The following is a 24,567-nucleotide window of genomic DNA, read 5'->3' as shown; positions in this document are numbered from 1 at the left end:
CTGATGTCCTACCCAAAGACTTCAAAGGTAGTCACAGGACAACCTTTCCGAGTTCTAACTTCCAAACCTATAACTTGGTTTGCTTGCCTGCTTCCTATCTGACCTATCAATCAAAGAAATGTTCTAGTTCCGCGATACGAGCTTGACTGTCGCTCTGAGACAGTAGATTTCTTGGTTGGGGGTCCCTTTATCAAAGGCTCCCTTCCCTATTGATCATACACCAAATGAAGGTGGTTAGAAAGATGGCACATCGATCTTCTGTACACCCTGTTCATGCTGCAGAACGCAGAAAATCCGCCTTCCTTGGAAAAAAAATTCCTGACTCCGAAGTCTCAAAGGAGACTTGGGCGGCGCCTTCTGAAGAGCCCTTCATTCTGCGACTCAGATAGGCTAGGATTCGTGTCTCAGCCGGAAGGGGTCGTAGGACTGACTCAGACAAAGCTTTGGCCTGCCTTCTTCCCTTATCTAATCTCTTAGGTAATAAGGAAGTGGTGTTAATTGTCACGCTAAGGAGATGACCAGTGACATTTCTGTCTCAATTGAAGTCAACCTTACTATACTCGCTTGTAGGAGATCATCGCTCAGAAGGGCATTCTTTCGCTAGAAAAACAAGAGTTTGAAGATCACCCAACCCACGAAAAGGTCAGAACTCTCGATCTAGCCCCACTTTCTATAGCAATTTATCGACATGTTGTTTCGAATGTCCTTGAAAAGGCCTACACACATACCCTGCCACTCGATGTGTAGTGGGTTTGCTCAGTAGAGATGGGTAGAGCGCACAAGTATTGGAAGGAAAGTTTCACCCTTCTTAAAAGAGAAAAAGTCTGTATTGAACTCTGATTTGAATTCCTTTCTTATTAGTTTCAAAGTGCAAAATGTCCATTGCCTTGATCAGAGCCTTTAAGCCTTTTAGAAGCGAGCATTTCCGCAGCTTCTATTTTTCCTAAAGCTAATGAACCGAATGGAAGAGAAAAACTTGGAATAAATAATAAAGAAGGAACCAACAACAAAATAAAGAATTGTTCCAACCTCGGCTCGGGGTCTGTCTGGAAATGGAAAATAGTTCTCTCTCTCATCTGGTCTCGCCAGAGTGACAAGAAAAACAAGTGAATAATTGGAACAGAACGCAATCGTCAACCAAAATCGGGTAGGATGTATTCTAAAAGAAAGCCTTGCCTCACTCGCAAGTGAGGACCTCATCCCTCCTTCCTCATTTATTGAGAATGGAAAAAGACAATGTTCATTGCTTCCTCAAAACAGGAGTTCCACGGGCGGCTGCTCCTGAACGAGCTGCTCATGCTCAAACTGATCAACATAAAGTGGAAAGTGTAGTAGAGATATTACTCGCAGTATGAGAAGGAAGAGAAGATCTAACCTCTCTACTTGACACCTCTGAACCAACTTCATTCCTAGCTAAAACAGGAAAGCTGAAAGTACTCAAGCTTCAAACTCCTTGCTAACAGCCCTACCGATAAAAGGAATAATGCTTCAAGGACTATATGACTAGCTCTTATACGAGTTCCTGGTAAACCACTACTTGCGTAAAGTACTCCGCTCGCTCCCCTGCTCGTTCAAAGTATTCCACTCGCTAGGATCTTAGTAAATAAGCTTACTCCTTACCTTTCCTTCCTAGCTTTGAGAGCAATACTACCTGTAATAACACAATGAACTTATCCTACTTAGGGAACAGGCTGGCATAAAGGGCAAAAGAGAAAGAGTTACACCCGGTCTAAAACCAGGTGGTGTTACTTTCCTGCTTCCACCTGAACCTGCTTGCAGGCCTTATAGAAAAGTCTGGTATAAGATAACTAGCTTGACAACAGGAATTCTCTAACTTACTTGTAGATAACGAACTTGCTGAAGGAGGTTAAGATAGTTTTCCGTTAATGGGGAGAGAGAAAAAGAGTCCTCGCTTTCATAATCGGTAATCAGAGTCCAGGCTTCCTACACCCATATTTTACGACAACCTATGAACCGACTAACTCAACAGCTGGCCTTAGAGAAACTGTCCTAACTTATCCAAGTAGTCCTAATAAATGGCCATGATGAAATAATCTTCCTTTCCCTGCGACACTCGCTTGAAGGACTCGAAAGCTGACTAATGCTGATAGGAAGAACTTTCAAAGTTCTCGTTAGTCCTTTCATTGAAGCTAGTGACATCATCTGACTCTATCAATTCATTTCTATCTTCTTTTTCTTTCATTTATCTCTTTCCTATCTATACAGTGTATTACCCCAAAAGATAGTGAGTTAAGCAAGCATGTGGGAAGTAAGCGAGCAGGGTGAGGCGACGGCTTGTAGAAAATCCTCAATATCTATATCGGAGTCAGCATTCGTTTTTGTTTGAGTTTCACTGTTAGCTTACGTCCGTTTAGCTAGTTCGACGTGTTTTCATTAGTCCTTCAAGCAAGTGAGCCAGTCGCGATAGGTCTTTTTAGCCTTTAAGTAGTAGTCCTGTTCGAAAGATAGTTATCATAGTGAAGTGAGTTATTACAGTTTTTCGAGTTTCTTGAAGGCCAGGCAGTCAGCCAAGGAAGGAAGTTATGGTGTGGAAGTCTTCTAGTCTGTCTTCCCCTTCAAGATCTCGAGTACACTAGGGGAGAGGTATCGAAAGTCAAAGTATAAATCAAAGTGAAAGTAAGAAGTATAAGTAGTAGGCTATCGATTAGGTTTTTCTACTTAATTAAGCTGCTTATGCAAAGTTTTAGAATTTGTTCACATAGGCAGCGTGATTGGGGGCATATTTGTTGCTTCCCAAGGTAGTTAGTTCACCACACAGGCATGTTAGTACTAAACTGCAGAAAACTATTAAGTCATCCAATTCATGCCGCATTGCAAGATTACTCAACCATTCTATAAATGGTATATAGATAAGTGTCTTCACTTCATCAAATGAAAATCAAAGAAATTGAGTACTAACACGTATTGCTATGGATGCTGCAAACAGGCTTTCGGCAGCAATTCCAGAAAAAAAGAATAGGTGTTTTAGCCAGGTCATCAAATCAGGGGGGGATATGCTAAGAGGAAATCCATGGAAATCAGCATTCCAAGAACAATAAGTTGTCACTTTCTTTCATATATAAACTATTTATTGAGGGAAAAGATATGCAAAACTAGAGTGGAATCGATTGAATGCACTATCGTTGTGCTTTGGCCAACCCTCTTTTCCAAGTTCCTCTTGTTTATCCAATCTGTATTCCAATCATAAATCCAAGGTAAGATCAAGCCAAAGGGGAATCTAGGTACCGTTGACCCAGGAAATCAAGTATCAAAGGACCCGGGCAATAGGTTTATGACTGAACTGAAACTAGAGTAGGGAATAGCAGGATGCCTATGTTTCCAATACAGAAATCCTTAACAGAACAGAGCACAGACAATAGGGCCAACTATTGATCTTACTTTCCCTCAATAAATAGTTTGGATTGGATAAACAATCCTACTTTCATTCCAATCATAAAACAAGGGAAAAGATCAAGGGAGAAAACCCTTCCAAGAAAACTAGTAACCAAACCCTGACGAACTTGCATTTGTTGAGCGAAAAGAAGAGTTCAACAGGAAGAACGTATGAAGAGATTGAGATGTTTGGATCTTGGCTAAATTTATAAGCGAAGAATGCATGTGAAGTATTAAAGGTACATTCGACTATATCTCATTCTATAGAAACCATTTCTCAATCTATAGAAACCATTTGCTTTAGGTAGACGTGATGGTACTTCCACTATTTTGGCATCTTATGGAACCCAATTCGAGATATATAAACTAGATCGTTGTTATTAGAATGATGATCTCTTGGCTATGACTGAGTCATATATTAATGGAAATGGTTTGCTCCTCCGAAAGTCCAAGTTGAGTCCAAGTAGTGGCAAACTAGAATCCTTCTTTTCTTTTCCCTTCGTTGTTAGTTTCAGTTCAAATGACGAATTGAGACAGAAACCAACGGATTCCAGTGGCTGGGGGATCCTATGTCTATAGATAGATTCAAGTACCATTCTATACCCCTTCCCTAGCGCCCTATAGACCTGTTTTGCTAAGTGGGTCCTACTTAGCTAGTCGGCCTAGGGGGGGATGCAATTCAAGAGACAAGTTCTACAAGTTCTCATGGCCGAGATCCCCGTATTGGTAACGGGGCTGGTGCTGACTCGTTCAGAGAACAGACCCCCGATGTTCTTGGGAAGAAAGAGAGAAGGACGGCCCTGTAAGGGAGATCCTGTGTTGGAAGATATTGGTGGGTGTCATCTTGTTCAATTCTGGGTCAAATAACAAGAGGGCCGTTCAAGCAGATTAGAAGTAGATGTTGTTGAGAAAAGGTCAAAGTGCCACTATGGAGGTCGGAACAAGCGTCTACCTACCAAGTGAATTGTGATTGAAATGACGATGGCAACATGTTGAGCTCTATCCACTGAAATGGAATCCATCGATGCGGTAAAGGATAGAGCAGAAACAAATCCTCCATTTCCCTGCCTTTCGACCGAACAAAGAAGAAATGCTAGAGTGAGGAGACCTGTTGGTTGACCAACTGAAGGAAACGACGCCTCTCCTGCTTTGCTTACTTTTGGCCAGCATTCGTCTTCGGCTTACAGTAGCGTTTGCTGCTCTATTGGAAATCGAATTTATATGTCCGTCCATAAAAAGCATCAACTTCTAGTGCCGCCATCCACCACAAGAGTAGGTAACCTGCTTGCTCTTTTCTCTATTGGGGGATCTAGGTATATCTTCCAACTCTCCTTCCTGCACACTGGCATACAAAGCAGCCTCATAAACTGCATTTTGTAACTGAACCTCCACAGTTTTAAAACCTAAGGGTGGATCAAAAGGCACCGGTATTCTCTAATCTAACTTGAATTCAGATCAATAATCAAGGGGCACAAGAAGAAGGCAAGAGCACGGTTCCGGCTAAAACCAACTCTGCGAGGAAAGCAGAACTCAGCGGTGACTGGTCCGCTCGAACCACACTACTTACTTAGGCTCACTTACAAGAGCTCCCCTGACTCTGATCTCTGATCTAGTAGATGCGAGAAATCAATCCAACTCCATCTGATCTTATGATCTTTGCAGAGGACAAAGGTACTAGGGATATTTCCTCCATTTATATTCGTAAGAAAGAACTCCCACTATTCGTTTGTATCAGCCTTTAGCGGGTCTTGGTGAATCAAAAAAAGGCCTAGATAATGCGCATTGCTTTTGAGTTCGATTTGAACTAACTAGTTTCCACGGTTCTCTAGGAACCTACCGTTTGTTTGGAGTATAGCCAAGTGGTAAGGCATCGGTTTTTGGTATCGGCATGCAAAGGTTCGAATCCTTTTACTCCAGATTATGAAGACCCGATCGGATTTGTCAAGAACGAGCTAACAACTACAGGGGAAGCGGCTCAGTATCAACATACCACCTGCCCGTCTTATCAATGACAATCATCCGTTTGGATGAGGCCATTCTAAGGGTTGTTTAGGATTGGTATCTGCTCTCTTCCCACGGAGTTCTTGTCCCCATGACTAGTATCAGCAGAGGCAAGACCTGTAAGCATCAAGCCAGCCAAGAAGTAGAAGTTGGTAAAGATGGCACAAACAAAAGAAGAAAGGAACTTGGTTGGTGATCTTACATACGGGAGGCCTTCTATAGAGTGAGGCAAATAGTGATTTTGCTATAGATACTGGGATCAGAAAATGGTAGTGGATGTGGACGCTGAACAGGTGGCACGAAATGTTCGTTCAACGGATGGAGTCATACCACCGCCTCCTCCTGCAAACGAGCAAGTTCTAAGCCTTATCGATCTTCTCCGGCTCACGAAACTCTGGTCTAATGCCCGCCTTTAGAAAGGACCTGTTTCTTCCTATTATTCATATCCGCTAGGGGTATGAAGGAGAAGGAGACCGGATGCGTTAAGCTAGTTGGTAAGAGTTCTTGTCATTATTGATAGTGGCCCTAGAGAAAGAGCTTACGCTGATTGTTCTAACTTCATTCATATTTGATTCCGCAACTGAGACCTTTTCCCACATCTGTGCCAGGAGGGCAAGCGGTCAAAGCAGAAAGGGTTCTCGCTTCTCCGTCTGGAAGGACACCAAATGGACCAAATCCTATCGATCTTTCCTTACGACTCGACTTCAAAAAAAGGCTGCAGAGGGCTAAAGGCAGTATCTTTAGTCTACCCAACTCCCTTGCTGCCTATTTCCTTTTAGACGGTCATTCTGTGGGGCCACAAGCACCATCAATTGCATTATCCCCGGTACCACACATCACTCCAATCAGAATAAGAGGGAATGCTGGTTGGAAAGATAGAGAAATAGAATAATGAGAATCATATGGTCTGCTTGGGAAGATAAGCGAAGAAAGCTCTAAGGTTTCCCTTCCTGCATTCAGAGCTTATCAATTCGTCCCACGCTATATAGTGAAGCAAAGCTATCTATAAATCGAGCATATCTTTTATCCGGAAGGTAGTGGGCTTTCACCCGTACTCACCCTTCCACTTCACACTTACTAAATTAGGCTGAGTGTATGCGCACATGAAAACAAACAGAAAACAAGTGAGCACTTTCTTTCTATAGACAACGGTCAAGTCTGCGATCCAAACAGTGATGAAAAGAATTCTCAAATCATTCGCGGATGGACGTGAAAGAAGGAAGAACCAAATGGCACTGCTTCCTCAAAGAGAGCTTCAGGTACCCGATCAAGGGACTAATGAAACACCAGTACATGTCATACAGAAGCTCCACTCATCCCTCCGCCAGCCCAACCTAAGTTTCTATCAGACTGAGCTATTCTTCAATCCAGTGCCCTAATCCTTTCGAACTTGGGTCCAGAAAATAGTGCTAGTGTACAACCTGGGGAAGTCAAAGCACATTCTAAGTGGGCCGCATGGGTCGGCCCTTTCACCTCATTCTTTTCCGTTTCCACGCTCTGAAACCGGGTTCTTTCACTTCAATCTCTCTCATAATCAAGCTGAGATATGATGCTGTTTCATCCTAGAATTATGAGAAATCCCTTGTTGGCTGGGACGGACCCTTAGTATAAGATAAGTCAACACAACAGGTTGTGTCAGTTTCTCAAAAGACATGGGCTCGCCTTTCGGGGTGACAAGCTGCATTCATTGGTTTGCTTTCTTCCACCAACTTCACAACCATCCTTCATTGATGATAGGCAAGCTCAACCACAGTTTCCGTAGTTTGGTTCAATTCATTTGGCATTTCCATTTCCAATTGGTAAGTTCTTTTTTCTCCGACCCAAGGAAGAAGATCACAAGCGGGAGTCCCCTCTAGGAAGAGATGCTTTCCAAAGGCCGTACGCTACTGTTGAATGGCCAAATAGGGATTGAAACAGAGTGTATAACTATAGTATCCCGTCGTAGTGGTAGCTGCATTTACGCGACCGGGTCCGAGCCACGGGACAAGACCAAATTGGATTGGATTTGTCACATCCGCGGATGGAAGACCGTAGATTTCTCACTTTCCCTACTCGGAGAGCACGTGTATGTAGTCCGCCTGTATCTACTTATTTATTCGGAGAGCGCCATTAATAGGATTCAGAAGTCGTAGAAGCTATGGCGGAGCCGTTTACCAATGCACCCAGTTCTCCTCATATTTGATTCTTTTTTTGGTATCATTGGTTCCACGTATGTCTTTTGGGCGAGCTTTCTTCACTGTCATCAAAACCAACGCTCAAACCGAAGCTTTCCGAGCAGTTGTTTATTTCTCACTTTAGCTGCTGTCGTTTTCCTCTTCCGAATTAAGCGAGTTAAAAACAAGGGGATCAGAAGAACAAACAATAAGAATGAGGGATTGAAGTCCGTTTCTTCGTATCGTATTTCAACGGATCGGGTAGTTCTAGTCTTTTTTGATTACTCCTTCCTTTTTCCCATCATTTGACATAACATAATTAAGAAACTGTTTGATGGTCAACGGAACGAGTAGAGAAGAAAAATGCCCTTATTCCAAAGGAAGTGAGTGCCAAAGCGAAAATAGAGTAAAGAACAAAAGAACGAAATGCAAGGGTTGCATCCGCTGTTTCAAGTCCAGACGGTTCCTCCGCTAGGTTATTGAGTTGGCTCCCCCGTTATTCTTCATCAGACAACGCATACTTAATGGAAAAACGAGGTATCTTTTTGGAAAACTTCTCTACTTACGACTTTGTTAGCGCTTTGAGGGCTTCACTATGTTCTCTGAAATCTTGTATAACTAAGAAAGAAGTCTTTCTCAGGAGATGACTCTGCTGATACCGAGTTTCAATGCAAAATGGCTCCCGCTTCTTCTGAAAGAAAACTGGGGAAAAATCAATATGGAGCCGTCAGAGGCTTATCTGGCCGATATGACTTCCTGAAATTCTTTCCTGAGAAAAACCTAAAATGGAGGGGTTGGGGCTTTGGCTCCAGGCTCAAACTCTATCTTGTGGTAGACTGCCCTCCTAGGGAGCGCATGGGCAACTAACTTGTGGGGCATGACATCCCAAATTCATCAGTTACATTAGGAATTTCCTGAAAAAAAGTCTTATGTGTATTGGATCCGCTCTTCTGTTAGCATGAACACATGAATGAGATTCTTCTTATTCTTCCTAAATAGAACCCCCCACCCTCACCTTTCTTAGGACTATCAAGCCTTCTCGAATTAGGTCTATGGTAGAAGCTTTGAATGTAGACCCGGATACAAATCTTTCACTCACTAAAAAGTGAAAACCTGTGACTATATCGTCCTGAAGACGGATGCGGCGGGAAGAAGTGGCATTTAGAAGTGTTGCTGACTTTACATTTAGGTTTCGGCATAACAAAGCTTGCACTGTCTTTTCGCACTTAGGCGCACAGCGTGCCATTGGTAATGATTCTACTACGGTGCTGCAAATTCGCAAGCTGATCCTAAGTAATCGTTGTTGTTCATTGGATTCCTCCGGAATTACTTCGTTAGGATTGAAGAATTGCTGCAATTCTTCCTGAATAGACTCGATTCTCCCGTCGAGAGTTTCTTTGAAAGTCTTACCTAAACTCTTCCGACTGAATATGAGAAAGCCTATAAAACAAGGAGCTACTATCATTTCTTCATTATAGATTGAGATCTTCTTCGGACTTGATGCACAAATAGATGGAATAGCAGCAAATAGCATATTTCTATCCTTCATATCCGTAGAAAGAAATCTCATCTCCAGGTAACTCCATCTTTTTCAGCTCTGCTCACTCACTTTTGAAAGGAAGACTTAGTTTTAGATCGGCGTTGGTTTTTCCAACGAAACGAATAAGTTTTGGATTGAGATTTCACATAAGCATTGCACAATGATCCGCATTAGGCGGGGAGCAGCAATGATACCGCCGGCCAGGAATAAGTACTTATCCCTCTTATACTTAAGAAAAGAGAATAGAAGTGGTTCCTTTTCTTTCTATACGAAATTCGACGATTTCGTTTGTGTTCATGTTGGCATAGGAGAACTACTAACTTCCGCCATCTGCATTAGTTACGTTAGCGTAGGTAGGCGGTTCTCATGCCAAAGGGGAAGATCTCGCTCAACCAAGTGCACAACCTGAGTAAGTACACTTATCGAGGAGTGATAGGGCAGCAGAGTTTGAGGCAAAAAAAAGATTTGGGTGGCTATGGGTGATATGGGGAATCTAACAATTAATTGACAATGATTTCACTGTGATGTGCATTGGTAGCTTCAAGACGAAGGCATTTTCCATATGTAAGCCACAATTTAAGTATCTTATTCTTCTGAACCAGGAAAAGCGTTCTGGTAAGGAGGATGAAAGAAGAGTACGAAAAAGGAAGTCCAAAGTCGTAGTCTTTAACAAGGCTTTCCTTCATCAGCGTAAATATCTAAAGTAGAGGCTTTGGTATAAACATAAATCCCATAATAGAGGGATCGATCATCACATTCTGCTTTGTTAAGAAAGAAGGATAACCTAGATAGATAAAGGTGGAATGGACTACGTGCAATCCCATCCATGGAAATATTTTATTTACTGTAGAAATATGTATGATGTGCTTCTAGGAAATCCGCCATCGCTTGCCCTCTAATGGCCTTCTGCGGCGCATACACAATGTCGAACTCAGTAAGGATGATGGCCCCATCTTGCCAATCTTCCTATAAGTATTGGTCTTGTCATGAGATATTTAAGTGGGTGAACTTTGGAGATGAGGGTGACCCGATGTGCTATCATGTAGTGCCGTAGCTTCTTGACAGCGAACACCAGTGCAAGGCAATGTTTTTCTATAGGAGAGTACGCATGTTCAGCTCCTACGAGCACACGACTGAGGTAATAGAGGGCATTCTCTTTCCCGTTTTCATTTTCTTGTTCCAATAGAGCCCCAAGAGATTCATCCAAGGCCGTGGTGTAGAGTATAAGCTCCTTCCCTGGTATCGTCGCAGCCAGGACTGGCGGATTGAGGAGATAGCTTTTGATGCCATCTAGGGCTTGTTGGCAGTTTTCATCCCAAAAGAATGGAATGTATTTTTTGGTTTTTCTTGTAAAAGGTTGGATTCCTGCAAAATTGGCTATGAATCGCCTGATGTATGCCAGGCGCCCTTGAAGCGAACGCAGCTCCTTAAGGTTTTGAGGAGGAGGCATTTCGAGTATGGCCTTGATTTTACTCGGGTCGATTTCTATTCCCCGATGTCGAATGACAAACCCTAGGAATTTGCCTGACGAGACCATGAAGGCGCACTTCAACGGGTTTAACTTGAGTGCATGTTGCCTTAGGCGGTCGAATACGATTCCGAGATGTTGAAGATGTTCTTCATAGGATACCGCCTTTACAACGAGATCATCTACATAGCACTCGATAATCTTATGTATTATCTCATCGAAGATCTTAGTCATGGCGCGTTGATATGTAGCACCGGCGTTTTTGAGACCTTTGGGCATAACCTTGTAACAATATATGCCTATTGGAGTGCGAAAGGCTGTGCTTTATGAAGGCAAGCTTCTCTTTCTTTCGCCAATGAAGTTCATATAAGTGTATAGAAAGCCTTCTTTTCACAACCATGCACAAACCAAAGTGCTGCTGAAACTTGAAATCCATGCACCAATAAGTTCCAGTTCATAAGCAATGAAAAAGCAGAGTATATGGGAGGATAGTGGCTAAACTATTCACTTGAGGAGAGTGGGAAGTGACTAGTCCGATAGGAGAAGAGTGGAAGTGCGATCTTTCGATCCAATCTACATCGACTAAAATCCATGTCTCATGGCACGAGGGCCATTGCGAGTTGATGTTGTTGCTTTACCATCACAGTCTGTCCTCAAGAGAGGCATCCATTCCTGGCCAGAGAAAGTTCCTATTAGTTCTCTTATAGGAAGCTAGTATACCTGAATGGCCTCCGGTAGCTGTCCCTTGCAGTTCTTGTGCTATCCTGGCTCTTGCATTTCCAGCGGTCCCCACATAAAGCCTCCCTTTTTTCCTTAATACCCCTTCCTCCTCTTCCCAACCATCTTGTCCTCCTCTCGCTTCACTAATGCTCTTCTTAACTTCTTCAGCTAATTTTGATCCTTCGTAGCTTTGTTTCACTTCTCCTATCCAATCCGGCAACAACTTGCTCACAAGGGTGCAACCACTGAATTTGTAACAACACAATGATTTGAAAAACAATCAAAAGATATGTAAAGAACGCAGACAGTAAAGGTAGAAGATCATTTCCGGGTAGATAGGAGAGCTATTAAAATCCACAAACATGAATCAGAGTTTCGACTGGGTTCTCCAGATTTTACCAAAAGAAGACTTTTCTACAAATAAGAGAATTTCTCATTTTTTTGTTTATACCGAGCCAAAACATAGAATTTCCATTGAAGAAGGAAGTAAGGATGCTAGCCGGAGAATCAAGAAATAAATACTTCCCATCCCGATTCTTTTTTAGTTCCCAATATAGAATTTCTTTGTTTTTGGCAAGAGCGGTGGGTGACAACGTGCAAGACTAGATAGGTTTGGCTTTGATCTGATCAATAGGAATAGGAGGAAGCGTTGGAGAGGTACCAAATGACTGAAGAGGGGAACCCATCTGACCACATGTAGAGCCAGCCCATAAGTAAATTCAAGAGAATTTCTTCATCTTCCAAAGTATGTGAGTGAGGTAAAAATTCCATGGATCGATCTCATCACTCACATCCAACAACTAGTGAAAGATGTAATGATGTAGCTATAGGAGAAGAAAAAGCGTTGGTTTTGATTTGTAATCTTGAGTTGTCATCTTTTGAAAGAGAGTAACTTGCTGGATGGAGAGCAGCTAGGAGAATAAAGTTCATCTTTACCCCATCTTTCATTCCAACTCTATTTTCTTGTGTGCGATCCTTCTTTCTGGTTTGGAATCCAAGAAGCTCAATGGGCTAGTTTCAAGTTCGATCAGACACGAAATCTGGTATAGCCACCAGCCTAGATAGAACGGGCGGGGGAAGAAAAACTAGGAGCGAGCCACATTCAAGAGGGTTGTCAAAGGCCCTCTCAATAGAGCTATTTTATCATTGAATCGATGGAGGGAAGACTCCTTCGGTAGGTGCCCCCGACTCTTCCAGTTTCTGGGTGGGATCTTATGGCTTAATCTCTGATTGCGCAGGATTCATCTTTGTTTGGTAACCTCAGACCCTGAACCAGGAGTTGGAAGCGCCTTTGCCAGACTTTCCAATTGAACACGATGCGGGCGATGCAACTCGGCAAGGAGAAGGCTGAACCCTGGTGCTACACTACAGCAGAAGCTTTGGCAGTTTACCATGGCTTGATGTTCTAGTTGTCATGCTAAAGTCGTTGATAGCTACTTCGCTTGACGAGCTAAGTAGAAAGACTTTGTGGATTCATCCACAACTGATGGTGCTTTAGGTTGATCTGATCCCTAGAAGGAAGAGTTTTGGGCTTAACGCATAATTGCTCTATTGCGGCTACATTGGCTATGTCATCCGATGCTGTTCACAAAGCGGCTCTTACTATAGACCCAGCTATCTCCGAGTTGAAATCGAACCCAGCCCCGGGTTTCCATCCATCAATCCAGAGCTCAAGACAACCGCGATACTTAAATCGCTCAAATAGCCACCTTAGACGGACACATCCATTAGAAGAAGAAACTGAAACTCGATGGAGTACCCTAAACCAGAGATCCTCGACAAAGAAAGTCTCGATTCGAGGAACGAAATATCAATAGAGGAACGAAAACCGCGGGGTATGAAATTTGGGTAGGGTTGGCAGGGAAAGTCCAACTGAAACTTTCTTTGATTACCTTTTTTCTCTAACTGGCTCAGAGATTGCATTTGCCCTTAACCGGTAACCTCCTTTGAATCCTTCGTTTAGACCCTCTCTATTGGTATTGGCATTGGCTCGAGAGCAAGGACCTTATTTGATCACTTAGAACTTGATGGAGGGAAACTCACTCGCTCGAGATATGCTTAAGCTAGCTCAGGAAGAGTACTAATTTTATATGCCTTAAAGAGGGGATTCAAAGAGTAGCCTTTTACTAGGGCTTAAGTGACTCGTTTCATATTGCTTACTATGGTCTGGACAGTGAGGAAGGTGATTTGGAAGATATACCTAATGTCAAATGAGACTTTCTCCTCACCAAATTGAAGCGTGAGCTTAGCATCTTTCACATCGATGACAGCCCCTGCAGTAGCTAGAAAAGGTCTCCCCCAAAAAAATAGGAAAGCTCTTATCCTACATCTCCAAGACAACAAAATCAACTGGAAATGCGAAGTTACCAACTATCGCAGGGAAATCACCCAAAATGTCTGCCAGATCCTGATCAGCAAGGTGGAGAGTGATGCTAGTCGGCCGTACATCACCCAATGGTAGTGGCTCGTAGACAGTGAAGGGAATCACAGTAGACCCAAGACCACATAAAGCATGGAAAGTTTGACTTCCTATCAAGCATGGAATACTGAAACTGGCAGGCTCATCTAAGTTGAGAGGTAGCTTATTTGAACGAGTGCACTACATTCCTTAGTAAGAGTAACCAGTTCTGGCTCGTTAATGTTTCGCTTCTTTGCGAGCTGGTCCTTAAAGAACTGTGTATACATCGGCACCTGTAAGACACCATCAAGGATGGGGGTGGTAATCTGCATATCTGTCATCATATCCAGAAACTTTGCAATCTGCTTGTCTTCAGTTGACTTCACAAACCGTTCTGGAAATGGCAGCTTCGGGTTGACAGGTGAAGCAGATTGATGATGGATCATTAGGAGAAATAGCTGCTGGTGTAGAAGAACTAGGCTGTGCAGCAAAAGTAGTGGACTGTTGAGGTCCCTGCGGAGAAGGTATTGGGCCGGCTAGGGTAGAAGGCAGGTGGTACATACAACGCTGGCATTGGGGAAGAGGATCGGTTGTAGTCTTACCACTCCGACTAGTAAAGACTCCACGTGGGTGAACTTCAGGTTGAGGTGGAAGTCACCCTTGTAGATGGTTGTGAGGCTACCATACGAGTGGTCAATGTTTGCATAGAAGAATCCTTACACCCAATATTTTCACTCCTTTTAGAATACCTGTCTACACCTACATCAGCAAGATGTAGTTTTATTAAGTCGGCTTCCATTCCTTATTCGGAAGGCGTTGGATACTTGATATACGCTATGCTATGTACTCGGCCCACCATTGCGCATGCTGTTTTAGGAAGCATATTTTGATCCTTATTCAGGGAAAGCTCATATCCATCAAAAACCAATCGAAGTCCAGCTTTATCCCGAGCATCCGTTGTTTGCCCCGATTGAAGATCCGACACGACACCCTCTCTTCCATCTCCGGCTTCCTAACCAGATCCATTTACCCCTGCTTGAAAAAGTGTTTCCATTCGTAGTTCGGGGTTTCCTAGTCCTAGGTTTATTCGTAACCGGCTCCCTATCCAGGTCTTCCTCCTCAACAGCTATCTTTGTTTGACGGTGTTTGTTGCCAATGCAATAGTAATATATGCTTGCTTTCTTCCTCTTCGCATATCCATATCGAAAACTCTTCTTTCGTAGGCACATTTACTTCAATTCAACTACTTCATTGATTCATCAATTTGAGGAAATTCAAAAATACCTTGCTCGCCTTCGCAACTGCCTTCTTTTCTGTGCCTTCCTAGTTTGCCAACCCTATGTTTGATTGCAAGTTCCGGCGGGGGGAGTACCTGGACGGACAAGGGGTTCCTTTTCGATTTCCATTTTAGAGCTTCTCTCTAGTTCGAATATATAGAAATTCCTTCTTAGAAATGGAATACCTTCACCTTAGAAGGGTGTTCTTCCTACTAGTGAAACCAGATCTGCCTTTTTCGGCTAAGCCGATTCCAATGATCGGACGGACAATACTTGCTTAAACCTAGCACCCTGTTGCCTTGCTTTTCCTCCAGCCATACCTGCCTCACCGCTCGTGATACCTAGGAAGGGCATCCCTCACTTCCCAGATCGTCTCGCACTTCTTTTGTCACTGGCACACACGCTCTCGTGGGTCTATCACTGAGAAATCCCTTTTCGCCGGGCGGTGCGGTAAGTAAGACTAGTCGATGGACAACTGCTGACTGAATAGGGAGAAGATGCATTTTCCTCGGCTCTTTCTACTTTGCTCATTGGGTATAGCCGTCAGTGATCCACAGATACGGCGCTTTTGGATTCCTAAAGGGATAGGATAGTTCTTTCTGGGCTTTAGAGGTCTCCCCTTTAACCTAGTACTCTTAGGAAGGCCGGGTTAACCTTCTACTAGAACTGTTCTATCTACGAAATTGGAAAGTAGGGTCAACTTGCCATAATATATAGCCCAACTTGATCCGTCTTAGAGTAGCCGCCTATGGAACCGCCCCCGAGTCAACAATGCACCCGATCGCGAGCCTTATATGAGTTTCATAGTCGGCCTGCTCTTTCAAGAATGTGCCTTCTAAACTCGTTGTTCCGCTTGCAGATTGGAGTTTCCTACTGACTATCCGGGTTCTTGATACCGCCGGCCGGGAATAAGTACCTATCCCTTACGGGAATCGAACCCGTGTCTTCGACATGAAAAGACGATGTCCTAACCTCTGGACGAAAGGGACCAAAAAGCAATTTTTCATATACTTAAGAGAAGAGAAGTGGTTCCTTTTCTTTCTATACGAAATACTTGATGCACTTATTGAATGGAAACTTGAATTGAGATAAAAGGTGTGCTACGCTTCTTCATTCTCATAACTCAATCAATATCAAGAGCATAAAGAGTTTGTATAGAGATGGATTTCTCTTCAGTTCCAAGACTTTTTTTTGAATGGCTCGTGTTGCGCTAGTGACACGAGGGTAAAACGCTTGAGTTGGCTTGCTGACTCGAGGAGGGAAAGGCTCCATTTGCTTTAGTGAATGGAGGAAGAAACAACCATAGTAACTATCTATGAAATTGATTGATGGATATGAGAGTGGTGCTAGACCGGGACAGAGGAACCATAGGAATGTTATGTCAAGTTCCTTGCTCACTTCTCAAGCCCAATATCATTCCTCCAACTCGAACTTTCATGCTAGAATTAAGAACCCCCCTAAACAATGACAGCGTACCGAGCGGGCCCTACGTCTATCGGGGAGCTCAAATCCTCACTAGAGTGAGGCACGTCTCGATCAATACATCTCGAATCTAAAGATAGAATGTTATTGTTATGTTGTCCCCACTCTGGAGTATGATTGACCATATCATCCAGCGAGTGGTCTTAAGCGCTCAGTGCATCCATACTGAACTCGAATGTGCGCGCTTCGGAAGAGAAAGTAATGCGAACTACTAACTGTTATGCCGGCTTGGCCCGATCGAGACTTCTATCCCTCAGAAACTGTCTCGCGTCTTATCCGTGTGCGCGGTTGAGGAAATTGGACTTCGTATTCTTCCTGGGTCTGGCTCGGCTGGAATCTACAATCTACACCTCTCCAAACACAATATCTTGAGTACCCGGAGAAGTTCTCTTTGTCTTCGAGCTTTTATTCCTCAATCCACTTATTCGTTCCCTTCCTTCATATACCTCCCCACCAATAGATAGAGACAAATGGGAATAACCGAACCACATCTACAAAATGCCAGTACCATGCAGCTGCTTCAAAGCCAACGTGATGCTTCTTGGTCAGATGACCAAGATATTGGCGAATACCACATACGATCAAGAAAAGAGTACCTATAATCACATGAAAACCATGAAAGCCAGTTGCTAAGAAAAAGGTAGAACCATAGATACTATCCGAAATAGTGGAGGGTGCTTGGTAATATTCCATTCCTTGAAAGCCAGTGGATACTAGAGCCAGTGAAACGGTTGCTACTAAAGCGTAAACTGCTCGTTTTTCCTTCCTCGCGAGTATAGCATGATGAGCCCAAGTTACGGCAGCTCCGGATGAAGGGAGAATAGGGGTATTAAGAAGAGGGATTTCCCAAGGATCTAAAACCCCAATCCCTTTTGGGGGCCAAATACCTCCGATCTCTACCGTAGGTGCCAAAGAAGAATGAGAAGAAGCCCAAAAAAAAGCAAAAAGGAACATAACCTCCGAGACTATGAAGAGAATAGAACCATATCGAGGTCCTAATTGTACAGCTTTTGTATGATGCCCTTCCAATGTGGATTCAGGTAGAACATCCCGCCACCATACGAACATGGTATAAAGGATAAATATTAGGCCCAAACTGAGAAGTGTTGCACCCCCTTGAAATGAGTGCATGTACATCACACCTCCTACGGTGGTTGCCAAAGCTCCGAGTGAACCCGAAATAGGCCATGGACTTGGATCTACCAAATGATAAGAATGCCTCTGAGATTCAATCATAAACCACTTTGCCCCGGTTGTATGTAAACCCCCCTTCACCCCCATCCCCTAAAGTGGTAAAGAAGGAGGCTCTTTTTTGTCTCATTAGGACAAACAAATAGGAAGGGATAGTTCTTTCATTGCATTGATAGAAGTGAGACTATCAGAAGATCTCTCTATTATTTAGAGAAAAGAGTTGGCGTGGGTTCTACCAACGAAACGAAGAAGTTTTTGATTGGTCTTTGTCATTCGGAACCCTCTCCGTATTAGTAAGAAAAACACACCCAGACTCTGACTTCAATGGTGGGAACAACCTCAGCACTCCGGCGTCAACATGAACAATCATTCTATGCAAAATTTCATGTATGATAGTGGTCGATCCCTCGGGAGTGACATTCGATACTTTGGATTTTGTTCACGCGGTGATCTTCTCCCTTTCCAAGAGTACTACCCTTTACGTAGTCTATGTCTGGGGAGACAGGTGCAGTAGAGAGGTCCCCCACTTCTATTCCTGTCCCGTTAGCATCTCCGATCCGAGAGTTGGGATGGCTCCGTTAGTTTCGGTCGGGAGCCGGACGGTAATGGACCTACAACCCTTGCTTGTGGACTAGCTGCAGAGCTAACCTTTGTTCTATTGGTTTGGTGGTTGCTACCAAGACGATTTCTTTATGCCCATCAAAGAACCTCGAGATGCTAATCCACGAAAAGCGATACGATAAATGCGAAAGAACTCAACTGCGGAATAAGGGCGACCCGTGAAAATACCTCGGTTTCTTACTCGTGCCATTGAACTCTTTCTTGGCAACTTGGACAACTTATAACGATGTTTGTCCCGCATATCAGACGGAAGATCGGGTTACAAAATTAGAAAGCTTTCGTCTCAATTCATATTTAGCCGCGAGCAATCTACGTTTGTGATCTCGTATATTTCGTCGCTTCTCAGGCATCTTACTTAGTTTCCCCCTCATCTTTTAGCAAAAAGCCGCTCCACAATAGTAAAGTCTCATCTTTTGTATTGGCCGAAGTGACAATAGTCACATTGAACCCTCGAATATGCTCGAAGATCTTGAAATGATCTTCCAGTTCCGGGGAGAATTCGCAAAACTCCGTTTCCATAAAGAATTTGATGGAGTTTTCCCGTATTTCGACCGGAGAATCCAACATAGACATTACTGTAAAGATTCTGACCAAAAAATGGTACATTCCATGCCCTCGGAGAATGCTTTGTCGTGCAAAGTCACTGACATATCCAGTGTCTTTTTCGGACCCCAAGAATGGATTGGATCGAAACGACTTTCCTGCTTGAAAATAGGGGCCCCTTTGTGTCTGTATGAATCTCTGACCGCACAAAATCTCCATAGCCAATTTTCCAAATTGGATTCTGAAATCAGAGGCAGCTTTTGGTACTAATCTTATTTCAAACAATCCAGGAACTTCCATAACATTGGTGTGATTCAGTTTGAGCAACAGATCCTGGCATAATACATCTTTGTAATGAAAATGGAGTGGAAACATCATGGCTTTTCTGCTTTTTTTGAGAATGAGCACTGTGAACTATCCGCTTCAAAAAGGATAGTTGATCGAACCGAAACCAACGTCAAGTACGAGTTATTAAGCGCCGAATCAAAAAAAGTGCACTTCCTTTATGCTTGATGTAGGATTTACCTATTAATATGAAGTTCACTCTTCTGCTGACTTGAGTCCAGAAGGGAAGCGACTGATTTCCAATTCTTCTTTGCTAGCGCTTGACTCCTGTGGAATTCCATTAACAAGCTTAAAAGAAAGCCTTTTATTTGGTTTTTGAGATACTAGTTATTTATAGGTTAAGTTCGATATTTCACTCCGTGGGCCGGCTAATTAATTCAAGTAATTCCTGGAGGGCAATCAATCGAAGAGATTGCCTGCCCATGCTACAATTCCTTACTCAAAAGGACTAGAGTGCTAAGCAGCCTTCCCGGCACCACCACTATAATGAATGGCTCAAACAAATAGGAGATGAGAATCTAATTGATCCTTTCTAGAATAGAATATAAAGAGAAGCTTGTTCTGCCCATCTATCTAGATAATGAAAAGGAACTAATGCCACTGATAGGAAATCCATAGACCGTACGCCCACTTACCACTCTACCACTTCAATTCAATGATGGACTTCACCGATACTGATACCAAACCTAGCTTGAGAGAGATCGATCACAGGCATGTGGTGAACGATACCGAGAGAAAGAGCACTGAAATGAACCATATCGAGCATAGGTCTCACTCTACAAGTCAAGTTCGATGAGCTCTTAGCGGACCTGTGCCTACTATCTACTAAGTGTGTGCTAGGGAAAGAAAGCAAGCTGAGCAGTTCTCACTCTGTCCGGTGACCAAGAAACCTTAAAGAATACCGTAAAGTGATCACTGAAACCTCATACCGATTCGCCACGTGAAAGCGGGGTTAAGGTAAGGCAGGAAAGACTGGCGCCGAAAGATATATATGTTTTGAAGAGAGAGATCCGCAAGGAAAAATATTGAAGGAAGGACTGACTGAAGGAAAGACCGTAGCAAAAGCCGAAGAAGATGCGAATCAGGAAAAGGGAGACGAGTTCCAGTTGTTAGAAAGACCAGTGCCCGAAAAAGCAAGTCGGAAGGGGATCCAGATGTTCAGTGCTTAAAGAAAAAAGATAGGTGTTGCTCTGTTGTTTGATTTGAGGTTTCCCCTAGTTGGGGCGACCGAGAAGAAAACCAGTAGGAAGGCGATCCGAAGTCTAGTGTGAAAAGAGATAGTTGCCCGCCTCTTGATGGAGAATTGAAAACGTCCCAACGTATCTTTCACTAATTAAGTAGTAGTGAGGCGTCGGTACGTCAGCTGGAGAAGAATGCTTGCATTTCGTATCACTGGTGTAGTGATTGACACGGTCTTCACATATTGAACAACCTAAGAGTGGAAACACCTTAATCGCTTCTCCAAGCTTATCTATATATATTTCTCGATGGAAGCAGAAGGAAAGGCTTAAAGAAGGTGACAAGAAGAGAAACTTATTAGTTCGTCGTAGCCAACTTATCATTCCAATGAGAGGTCGAAGTACGATAGAAGTTATTGATACCGATTTAGGCGAGCAGCATAGCCTGGCAGAGCCAGAGGAAGAAGTCCGTCTTGTTAGCGAGTTAGCGAGTAGTTTCCTTTAGACGATTTCCGCGAGCATACTAGCTTTTCACGAACACTGAGGAGAAAGAAAACCAACAACCAATAGGGTGAGGCAACTAACTACCAATCCTTTTATTGAATAGCCGCGGCGTGGGTAAACATAAAGAAGCCACAGAAGAAATCAAGCCAAAGGCTTCTCACTTTCTAAAGTAGTAAAAAGTGGATCCCCGCTTCGAGGCGCTTGGCGTAGATCTTTGAAAATCGTCAATCGGGTGAGCCAGCTATTATTGAGGGAGGCCAGGTCTACATACGTAATATCAAGTTGCTCTAGTTGTGTGTCTTTCGTACGGAAAGATGGGTGTTTTTATCCAAGCAAGGGAATAGAATAAGTAACAACCCCCCCCCTCACATCAAGCCTGTACGCTAGCTACCAACATATACTATGGAGTCCATGGCTACCTCCGCGGATGGAAGACCGTAGATTTTTCACTTTCGCTGAAGAGTTGAACTCTAACTGAAAGGACTTGACACATTGCCAAGGCGATTTTATTAGCCAGTTGTGGGATAGAGATCTGCGGTAAACGAGCGATAGCCTCTAAAGAGTGCCGAAATAGGATTGGTTCCTTTTTCTAAAGATCCGAGACTGGTGAACGTATTGCATAATTTAAAGAAGCCCATTTCATTAGAGGGAGGGAGCCCTTCCTACCTTTCTTTATTTAAGTGCTAGTGTCAAATGAGACAGTTGCCCGCCTTGGAGGGGTTGTAGCGAAAGCTCCGAAGTCCACTTCTATACCAACTTGAATTCATAAGGAGACCGAACTCTATTCATGCTCAAGTGAACCACGGGTGATGATATTCCGCTGTTCTGAAATCAAATAGGAAACGGATGGCGCTTGAGTTTTTGATCTCGCAAGCAAGGAAATCTATCTTTATTCTGTGGGTCAGGGAGCCTGTTATGAGTTGGCTTTGGGACAAGCCCTGTTTCTTTAGACGAATCTGCCCTAGAACTCACTTTTGAAACCCGTTGAAGGAAATCCCGATAAAGAGAGGGAATGTGCTATAAAGCTTCCATTTTTCTTCTACACATTATACGTTACTCATTGGGTTGATAACAGAGGATAGATCGCGTCAATTCACTAAAGAAAAACTGCTTTTCCTGAGATTTCTGGCCCGATACCTTCCTGCCGATCCGGAACGGTGGATTCAGCTTCAATCCGAGGGCTTCCTGTGGCTGTTTCTGATTGACATGCCTGTTTCAAAGTGCAGTTCTCCAGGTCACAAGAGATAGAGATAGAAATGATCCCTGGCCGAGTCTAAGATCTTGGGTTGTTGGGATAGGATTGCTTGATTCCAGTTGTGAGTGGTTGATCAATCTTTTCTTTGACTGGTCTGCCGAATCACTTCCACTGAGTCCTGAAACCTTTACTTAGAACTTATATGTAAATTCTGCCACTGATCCCCATTTCTACAGCTTGCTTTTAGTTGACGGTTAGGTTAGTTCGTCTACCCACACTAGACTGGCATCAACAACGACTACTCGAACTAGTCGTCCATCAACAACAACAACTACTCGGATTAGTAACATTCCTCAGAAATAACATATATCGAAGTCGAAGGAAGAGCGGAAACCTGCTTCCCCAGAAACACAGCTGTGCTTCACTTCCTTGCCCAGAGACCAGAATATGGATTTGGAAAATGAACTTGCTCTTGATCCTCGGTCGATGGTTGATAGCTAGGCTTTCAGGGAATCAGAAGTTTTGATAATAGGACGGCCAGTCCGGAACGTAGAGCAGATCTATCGGAGAACAGGGAGCAGTAAATTCTTGCTTGAATGCCCGGGGCAAGCTCCAGCAGATACAACAGATCCATATCCATAAACAAGAATGAAAAGCAGATTTCGATTAGTGAATGGATGCTATCCTGACCTGGCAAGAGATCCTGATCATTACGAGATGCTAATTTTAAACCTCTAATGCCTTAGAGCAGCAAATCAATCAACCTCGGACAAGAAAATCAAACAAAGTAGTGGCCAGGCTCAAGAATGGGAAAGTCAAGTTCTAGTACGGCTATCGCGATGTGGCCAATGGATAATAAATAACTTGCTAACCCAACCCAGCAATCAAACAGATGCTAGCAATGGCTTTCGCGCTAGAAAACCAAGCCTTGGATCTCCACATAGAAGACAATTCATTCCAATACCAATGAAGCTAAGGCAATAAAGCAAAGGCAAGTTCCAATTATCTAGTGTAGTCGCTCTCATCCCCAAAAGGAAAGAAGATTTTTGGATTTCACCCACTATTCGTTCCCTCTATCCGAATGACACCACTGATCTGATGCCAACTCTTTTAATTGACATTAGTAACATTTTCCACACTTGCTTCTGTTCTCCAATTCCTATTCTCATTCCAATTCTCATCCCATCCCTCGAGATAGCCGGGCCAGTGATTCTCTTTAAGGATCAAACTATAGCAATAGCAAACAAACCGAGCGAGGAAGCTTACTTACCAGGGATGGATACCAGTTCAGATGGATTTCCGTATTCACTTATGAGGCTCGAATCTCCTCTTCCACACTGGCAGGACCTAAGTGAAACAGAAGTTTTCTTATCAGTGGACTGGGTATCGAGGTCAAATAGCAGTACGTACTGGCAGCCTCCCGATGTGGGGTTCCAGGGCAGAGGTCAGAGAATCTATATGGTCGGTGTCTACGCATGCTTGAATTCCATATCCATAGCTGTCAAAATGACGTTAGTAGGATCATCGGTCGGGAGTCAAGTCAAGGGAGTGAAGTTGAGGGAAAAGCTCTTTCTCTCCAAGTTTGAGCACTGGCCTAAAACTGGATCAAAGATTGGAATCCGGAATCCAAGTCTCTTCTTTCTTATATGAGTTTATTTCTTAGTAGAGTAATGTTTCCCTTTCCTTGACTGTCTTCCCGGAGAGATTCCTTGATTTCGGTATTTCACTACTCTAGTTGGAGTAACGTCCCTTGCTATCTTCATTCTGACCTTGCCCTAGCGGCGCACAGTGACAAATCGAGTTCAGGTTCTGATCTGGCTCGTACACTAAACCTTACCAGTAGCTCTTGCTCTTGCAGCAACTGTTGCACTACAAGCACAAGCTATTATTCTAACTTGCTTGACACACTGATGGACCTTGACACACTGATGGAACAATGCGGCCGACTCACTCACCTGCCGCCCTTTAGTAGGAATCTGAAGAGGAAGGAGCCTTAGCTGCTTCTATTCTATGCAATTCTCTTCTCATCCCTGCGCCTGCTCGGCACATAAACTAACAATCCTGCTACTTCTCCTTACAACAACTGCTGAAGCTGAGAGGCTAGGGGACTCGGGTCAGGGCGGGATGAGTGCTGCTATATGGTTTGAACCCTCTATCTGTAGATCATTCCTTTTACTGATTTCTAGCTTTTCGGAGGCACAAGTAGTTGATCACTTAGACGTACGAGATTCTGAAAGGATTGTTCTCTCTAGGCACATCTTAGGAAGGATTCCGTGTCCCTCCAACTCCATCCGTTGGGCGGCGTCTTTTCGTCCGGAGAAGCTGTCGAAGCGATAGCCATGTCTGATCCCCGTATCTGTCAAAGAGCAAGGTCTTCCTAGTGGAGTCTAGAAAAAGAGCCGGGTATTCTGAGTGGAGTCTGGAATGAGACCTGCTGCCTCTGGCTTGACCATTAGCTGCTCTATCTGTTATGGGCATGGCATTCCTGAACCCATAGAAAAAGAAGGATTAGGAGACGTCCATCGAAATAGACTAGGAGGCCTCTCACTAGCGCTATA

General features: G+C 43.6%; 3 protein-coding genes across 3 annotated transcripts; all 3 read right to left on the bottom strand.

Annotated features, from left to right (window-relative positions):
* Positions 1-8,456: 8,456 nt before the first annotated feature.
* On the bottom strand, positions 8,457-9,463 carry LOC119368986 (ATP synthase protein MI25-like). Its single transcript, XM_037634071.1, has one exon. It carries the CDS (start codon positions 9,115-9,117, stop codon positions 8,539-8,541), a length of 579 nt encoding a protein of 192 aa, XP_037489968.1. The 5' UTR covers positions 9,118-9,463; the 3' UTR covers positions 8,457-8,538.
* Positions 9,464-16,870: 7,407 nt separating this feature from the next.
* LOC119368984 (cytochrome c oxidase subunit 3) lies at positions 16,871-17,829 on the bottom strand. The gene has a single exon (XM_037634069.1). It carries the CDS (start codon positions 17,711-17,713, stop codon positions 16,871-16,873), a length of 843 nt encoding a protein of 280 aa, XP_037489966.1. The 5' UTR covers positions 17,714-17,829.
* Positions 17,830-18,595: 766 nt separating this feature from the next.
* On the bottom strand, positions 18,596-19,165 carry LOC119368985 (60S ribosomal protein L5, mitochondrial-like). The gene has a single exon (XM_037634070.1). The coding sequence runs from the start codon at positions 19,163-19,165 to the stop codon at positions 18,596-18,598; it is 570 nt and encodes a 189-aa protein (XP_037489967.1).
* Positions 19,166-24,567: the final 5,402 nt, after the last annotated feature.

This window comes from Triticum dicoccoides, chromosome 2B (assembly GCF_002162155.2).
Source record: "Triticum dicoccoides isolate Atlit2015 ecotype Zavitan chromosome 2B, WEW_v2.0, whole genome shotgun sequence".
Classification (NCBI taxonomy): domain Eukaryota; kingdom Viridiplantae; phylum Streptophyta; class Magnoliopsida; order Poales; family Poaceae; genus Triticum; species Triticum dicoccoides.
Note: the sequence above shows the minus strand (reverse complement) of the source record. Positions and strands in the feature narration are given on the sequence as shown.